General features: G+C 51.4%; 2 protein-coding genes across 2 annotated transcripts; both read left to right on the top strand.

The window, feature by feature from the left end:
- Positions 1–3,581: 3,581 nt before the first annotated feature.
- On the top strand, positions 3,582–3,941 carry PV07_02387 (uncharacterized protein; the record flags this gene model as incomplete). The annotated part of the gene is made up of 1 exon (XM_016388991.1): positions 3,582–3,941. The coding sequence occupies one exon, from the start codon at positions 3,582–3,584 to the stop codon at positions 3,939–3,941; it is 360 nt and encodes a 119-aa protein (XP_016255919.1).
- A 1,391-nt stretch (positions 3,942–5,332) lies between these two features.
- On the top strand, positions 5,333–7,079 carry PV07_02386 (uncharacterized protein; the record flags this gene model as incomplete). The annotated part of the gene is made up of 4 exons (XM_016388990.1): positions 5,333–5,669; positions 5,803–6,064; positions 6,142–6,859; positions 6,972–7,079. 4 exons carry the CDS (start codon positions 5,333–5,335, stop codon positions 7,077–7,079), a joined length of 1,425 nt encoding a protein of 474 aa, XP_016255918.1.
- Between the last annotated feature and the right edge of the window lie 18 nt (positions 7,080–7,097).

Raw genomic sequence — 7,097 nt, 5'->3', positions numbered from 1 at the left:
AGTTGCCGCCATCTGTGACAGGCCTGGCGGTGCCTGATAGCTCTGGGCAAACTTCCGGAAGCAGGGGTCGTCAGATTAACTTTTCGTGAAGTGTGGATCCACTGCTGTTCGGGGAAGAAGGACTTACCTGTTGCGGGCTAGCATCTCGAGGACTTGCTTGGAAAGCATTCTGGCGCGCTGGGACGGTAGAAAAGGTTGAAGGGAAGTATTACTGTATAGCCTGAGGTGGATGGCGGTATTGAGACATCAAAAATCTGTGTTGGTGGAATCCCTGGGTCTATTTCTAATGGCGTCCAAACATGGCCAAAGACCGCAGTGGGAAGTATGTTGAGAATGTGACGTCTGTGCATGACGCTCCTGTTGGTCATCAGCCACAGAGCGATACTTGTTTACGGCCATAAAATCATCCTGTTGCTAAGCAAAAGCTGATCGTAACGCAGATCCGACGTATACCGGTACGGACATTCCTGCTGTTCGAAGCGAGAGCGCATGCGGGAATGCTTTTAGAGCTGAAACACTTCAACAGCGAGTCCGAACATTGCGGCTGGATTCAGAAGCAACAACTACTGTGCATGGTAAAGCTATTGAGAGCCCAAGCAGCGGAGTAGCGTGCGGGCTAGCTCGTCTCGGCAATCGTTCTTGCAGGTTAGAGCCAGGGAACCAGGCATACCAAACCACTTTAAGGTGCGTGTCTAACATCAATCTAGCCAAAAAGCGGCGTGGCCCCAGGGCCGGGGTGCGGATTAGTTGCGGGCGCACTGTTAAGCACCACTTGGTACCAGACACGACAGAGAAGTGGAGAGTTCTTGGCTGCATGTATTATCACCTCAATCAAGACTCTTCAAACGCAGACGTTGCATGGCCGGCGGCACGAAATGATGGATGCAGTGGATGCCGATATTGACAAAAGCATGTTTCCACTCCCGAGAACTTCAAACTACGTCCAGCAGGCGAAGTACGCCGCTCACATAGGCGGTGAGCCACGCCCAAGGGGGTCAAGTAACACAGCGGAGGAACTCCTGTCTCCGTCGAAAACTCGATGGCATCTCGATCTGGTACGACTCAAGTATCTCGATTACTCGCAGACTATGCATTTGTAAGAATCCCACCGTACAGCTTACGCATCAGGCAACTGCTGCTTGAGATGGTTGTGCCCGACTCGAATGCTGGAGTCAGGATATGTGACATCAGCTCAGGATCAGATTTGCCGTAGACCATGGGACGAACCTGGAATAAAACCACGAGTCGATCTACTGGGCGAGAAAAATTAAACCTTCACTCACACAAGCACGGATAAACCATTCACTGGTTCCAAACATGTCGAATCAGTCAGGCACCATCTTGATCGTTGGCGGCACAGGCGCCCAAGGTATACCCGTGGTCAAAGGTACAAATATTACCCCAATTTCAATCCAAAAACACTAGAACATGTATTAATACACTTCTTTCAAAGCTATGGTCGCCGACCAGAAATACTCCGCCCGCGTCATCACCCGCGACGCGACCTCCAGCGAAGCCCACGAGCTATCACAACTCCCCGGCGTAACCATCCAACAGGGTAACAGTTACTACGAGCCTGATCTTCGCAAGGCTTTCGAAGGTGTAGACTACGTCTTCGCCAACACGAACGGATTCGCCATTGGCGAAAAAGAGGAGATCTACTGGGGCATCCGACTGTACGAGCTGGCGCGCGAGTTCAAAGTCAAGCACTTCATCTACGCTGGGCTTGAATACGCAAGCAAGCTAGGCGGGTTCGATCCAAAATACCGGACAGGCCATCTGGACGGCAAAGGCAAAGTCGTCGACTACATCGCCGCGCAGCCAACGGAGCGCATGGCATGGTCTGTTCTGACCTCCTGCCTATACATGGAAGGTCTGAGTGAGGTCCTGCGGCCATTCCCACACCCTTCGGAGCCTGGGACATTGGTATTTGCTGCACCGTTGGGGGCCGCGAAGTGTCCACTCATCTACCTCGACGACTGCGGCCGCTATGCGCGCTGGCTACTCGACAACCCATCCCGCAGTATTGGACTGGATTTGCACGTCGCAACCGAGGACATCGCATGGGCGGACCTTGTCAAAGCATTTACATGCGTGACGGGCAAGCAGGCTGTGTACAAGAACGTCACGCTGGACGAATACTTTGCTCTTCCGATTTTTCCGTACCCGGACATGAAGATCGGGCATTCCACGACCCGTAACGATCCCACCCTATTCACGTTCCGCGAGAATTTCTCTGGCTTCTGGAATACATGGCGGGACGAACTGACAACGAGGGATTATAAGCTTCTGGACGAGATTCTGCCGGATCGGGTGAAGAGCGTACGTGAGTGGATGAAGAAGGTCGGGTATGATGCAACGCCGGCCTCGGTGTTGAAGGATTATCGTGATGGCGTTGGCGGGCGGACACCTCAGCCGGAGTAGGCAGTGATAGACGGAAACAGAAATGTATCCGACTGTTTGGAGATGTCCAGGCTACGAGGGAGGACGTTTTGTTGGTTCTTTTGTCAAAGACAAAAGGCTTGGCCTGATGATTTGGCGGTGGTGATTGCTGGCCAAGGCTGCGGCCGTACACTAGGGAGAGGACCAGAGCGATGTACCCTCGTGGGTGGGTCAGTCTTCATGGCTCCCTTTCCCTCGGCGGGTGGCTAGGCATCGTACTGCAATTTAGCATTTGAACTCAGGAGTATGTGATATTGGTCCCTGCTGTTCAGTAATTGTCACGGTCCGAGATATATGCGGGATCGGACAGGCAGTTTTTCTGCTCTATTTGTATTTGAGCGTGCACGGTCGGTGTAGTTTCAAGCCGTATACCGGGTTGTTGACCTAGTATGACTTATGAAGATTGCCTCATGCAGCTAAGCTTTGCTTGATTCGCGCCTTCGCGTGTGCTCTTATAAACCCTGGCCAGTCTTTCGAGGAGCAGCCTGGCGAGGTGTCTGGACAGAAAACACACACAGAGAGATATCGATTGATCGTTGGCTGTTCGATCTAAACACTGCGCTCTCAACGTGATAGCCTGCCTATAGCCACAGCAATCTCTTCCTTTTCCCATCCATAGTCACTAGAAACTCCCACGAAGATGTGTCAAACCAAAGAATATCCGGAGCAGCCCAAGAAGGCTATTGACAAAGCACATACTGCAATACCAGAATTGACGGTTTCTTAGAATACCAGGACTTTGATGGGGCCGATGATCTGCTAAACCCGCGTAATCGACCGCCGGGCAGAAGGCATCTGAGTCCATTATGCTGCAAAGATCTAGCTTCTTGCCCATTTCCCCAACGTACTGACAAGAGCACTGCATTCGTAGGATCCTGGTCGCATCATTGACGACGTTTTCCACCATGGTGGTAACGTTAGCTAGAGCCATTTTCTCAACAGTCGTGCCTTCCCTCGAACGTAAATACGATACCAGTCGAGAGCTCGATTTGATGTGCGTATCACTATATGTACCAGGTTTTGGGTTTGGCCCAAGCATCTGGGCACCCCTTTGAGAGCTCAAATGACGGCACATCTCGTTCGCCATATCCCTCGCCGGGTTCATGGTCTTCTCTTTTGCCACTGGTGCCTCCCGTAACATGGCTTCGATTCTGGCGTTTCGCTTCCTCGGCGGGTTCTTCGGGGCTGGCCCATTAACGCTGGCATCGCCGCTGAGATCAGACATGTTTGTCGGCAAGGCGCTCGGCATCTCCATGATTTCATTTGCGTTCGTTGTTTTTCTGGATCCGATACTCTCCCAGCCTACCGCCGGCTTCATCGTCATCAATGAATCTCCTGGCTGGGTATGGACAGAGTATCTCTGCGGCATCCTTGGCGCAGCGACCCTCCTCCCAATGGTCTTCGTGGTGAACGAGACATACGCACCAGTCATTGTAGTAAAAAAGAGCTCGCCACCTCCGCAGGGACAATGGAGCGCTCTCACTCATCGCTCGTCATGAGTAAACCAAGCTTACCTGGAAGGTCCTGGTGGCTGACTACTTCGCCGTCCCGTTGAGGTTACTCATCTCAGATCCTGTTGTTCTGCTGATGAGCCTGTTCGGCTCCTTTGTCTATGCCTTGCTCTACCTCTTCTTGGTTGGGTTACCGGATCGTTTTTCAATAGATCCGCCGCATGCAGCCTGGTGTAGGTGGCCTACCGTATCTAAGTCTTATAGTGGGCCAGGTCTGCAGCATGGCAAGTATCGGCGCCATGCAGGGCTGTATTGCGAAGAAGGCACATCGGAACAGAGGCCGGCAGATGCCAGAGTGGCAGCTATCCATTGCCGTTCCCGGCGCAGTGGCTTTCTCTTTGGGCATCCCCCGGTTTGGCTGGTCTGGATATCGACAGGACATACACTGGATATTGCCCACGCTGTCCGGGATCTTCACTGGTTTCGGCTTGCTAGCAACCTTCGTGCCATCGATTACATATCTCATTCAGGCGAAGCTAGAGAGGTGGATTTGACCTGTCTCCCAGTCAGCTGTGATGATACCTATTTTTGCCAACTCCCACACTCTGGTCCTACCCAGGCCGGCCTCGGCAATTGCCGGTCACACGATGTTACGATCTTTTGCCGCCGCAGGTTTTCCTCTGTTCGCTCCTTACATTTACAATAGCCTTTGCATGCAATCGTCGGGCACGCTCCTGGACTGTCTTGCTGCTCTGATGATTCCGGTTCCCGTGGCTTTGTATATTTATGGCCCGAGTGTCAGGGATGATAAGAGAAGAGCATGAATGGACTGATTGATTCTGGCACAGACGTCGAAAGGTCCTAAGTTTTTCTGGCATGGGAAGGCGGCTCACATTACGCAGAGATCAATTAGACGGATTTGACTGGGCTATTCGAGAGTGACATGTTGGCAGTAGTGGTTTGAATCTCAGCTCTCAAACAATCAAAATTCTATAGAGAAATTGCTTTTGCTGTCAGGGACAATTTGAATATTTGTGCCGCTATTGTTTCTTAGCCTTCCAAAAGGTAATAGCATTTTGGATATTACTAGGAAATGCTGCATGTATTGTGCAGAGTTTGTTGCGAGTCAGGAGGCCTAGCCAGGCAACAACAGAGACAATGAGTATGATACTCAGTATTGGTGGTAGAGACAAAGGTCCACGCATCCGCGTCATATAGCTGACTCATGGACTCCCTAAGCGGAGCTGTGGTCTAATAGCTTTCGGGTGCATCTTTCTTTGTCAAATACCATCGGGCCTGGCTGGATCTGAACATGAAAATGAAATCTTTGTGTTGACCGACCTCGAGTAACCACAGCCATCTAAGCCTGTGAATCACTTGGACCCAGTACTGCTTGGACCGAAGGCCATTACCGTCTGCAGCATTAATACGCTGCCAAGATGGTGATCCGGTCTCCCCTTCCTGACCTCGAGATCCCTCGGCTCGGACTTCTCGACTACATTTTCCCTAATATCCCCGATTCGGACCCATCTTCGCGATTGGATGATGAGTCACCTATATGGATCGACGCAGAGGACTCTTCTCACACGATATCCCGTCGTCAAGCTGTGGATTGGACGCAGCGGTTAGGATCGTACCTGAGTGGTCGAGGCGTCAAGCAGGGCGACGTATGCTTGACGCTCTCGCAAAACCACATCTTCATGCCTATTGCCTTCTACGCTATCGTTGGGTGTGGTGCGGCGTTTTCAGGTCTGAATCCAGACTATACAGTTCCAGGTAAAACTGGCCCCAAATAAGTCGCAAGTCCTTCTTTTTCCACGGCCCTTTTGCTTTCTCAAAGATAACCTCTGACATCTGAAAAAACAACTTTCTCTTGCTTACTCGGTTGCCATGCGATGTGAATCCACAGAGCTGGCTTATCAGATCAAGAAAACTCGAGCAAAGATTATCCTGGTTGAGCCAGAGTCCGCCCAGGCCGGGGCTGCAGCAACTCTCCAGGCAGGGCTCACAGAGGACATCCTTGTTCTATTCTCAGATCGTCACTATGGTCCGACTCATGGCATTCCAGACTGGCGCGACCTGGTGCCTTCCATCGCCAAGGGCTGGGCATGGCTCAACCTCACGCCATCAGAGTCCATTTCGACAACAGCTGTCATCAACTTCTCATCTGGGTATGCGTATGGTCCATAAGACTCTCTTTCATTGAACTTCAGGCTATCAGACATTTGCTGATCCAGCGTGAAAACAGTACGACTGGACTCCCGAAAGGCGTTTGTGTGTCTCACCGCAACCTGATCGCGAATGTCGAGCAAACTCAAGCTACCTTAGGATTTTCACCCAGCGAGAGATGGCTGGTCTTTCTGCCCATGTTCCATGCCTATGGCCAGATTTACACCTTCATGTTTGCCCCACGTCTCGGAATCAGAACTTACATCATGAGACGCTTCAAATTTATCGATTACCTTAATGCGATACAGAAGTATCGCATCAATCGACTCCATTCAATACCTCCTGTGCTTCTCCTCTTTGCCAAGCGACCAGAGGTTGGAGATTTCGACTTGTCATCGGTAGAAAACATCCTCTGTGTCTCGGCACCGCTTTCCACAGAACTACAGACATCAGTGCACGAGCGGCTCCAGCGTAGAGCCCGAGTGGCGCAAGGCTGGGGCATGACTGAGGCTACTTGTGCGGCGACCCTGATCCCCAGGTCGTGGATAGACCATGTCGGCACGGTCGGAGTGCTCATTCCCAACATGGAAGCCAAGCTGATTGGCGAAGACGACACTGAGGTAGTATCGCCCGGTGTCAAAAGGGAGATACACTTGCGCGGGCCGAACGTAGCACTGGGATACTTTGAAAACCAAGAGGCGACAAGAGACACTTTCGACGATGCGGGCTGGCTTAGAACCGGAGATATCGCTCACTTTGACGAAAACAGTTACTTTAGAATCGTTGATCGCAGAAAGGTAAGTGGTAATAGTCTTACCCTTGTCTGAATTTCTAAGGGGTATTGATTGTCACTTCCGTCAACGGGTTGCATCTACGGCAACAACTGACAACACGATTTGCAATTGGTAGGAACTTATAAAAGTGAACGCTTTCCAAGTGTCACCTGCGGAATTAGAAGCAGTTCTTCTCAAGAACGAAGATATCGCAGACGCCACTGTGATAGGAATCAAGTCGTGAGTCTCCCCTGCTTGCTGG

The sequence above is a fragment of the Cladophialophora immunda genome (assembly GCF_000835495.1).
Source record: "Cladophialophora immunda strain CBS 83496 unplaced genomic scaffold supercont1.1, whole genome shotgun sequence".
In the NCBI taxonomy this organism is placed as follows: domain Eukaryota; kingdom Fungi; phylum Ascomycota; class Eurotiomycetes; order Chaetothyriales; family Herpotrichiellaceae; genus Cladophialophora; species Cladophialophora immunda.
The sequence above is the reverse complement of the archived record's forward strand: the minus strand, read 5'-3'. Positions and strand labels throughout refer to the sequence as shown.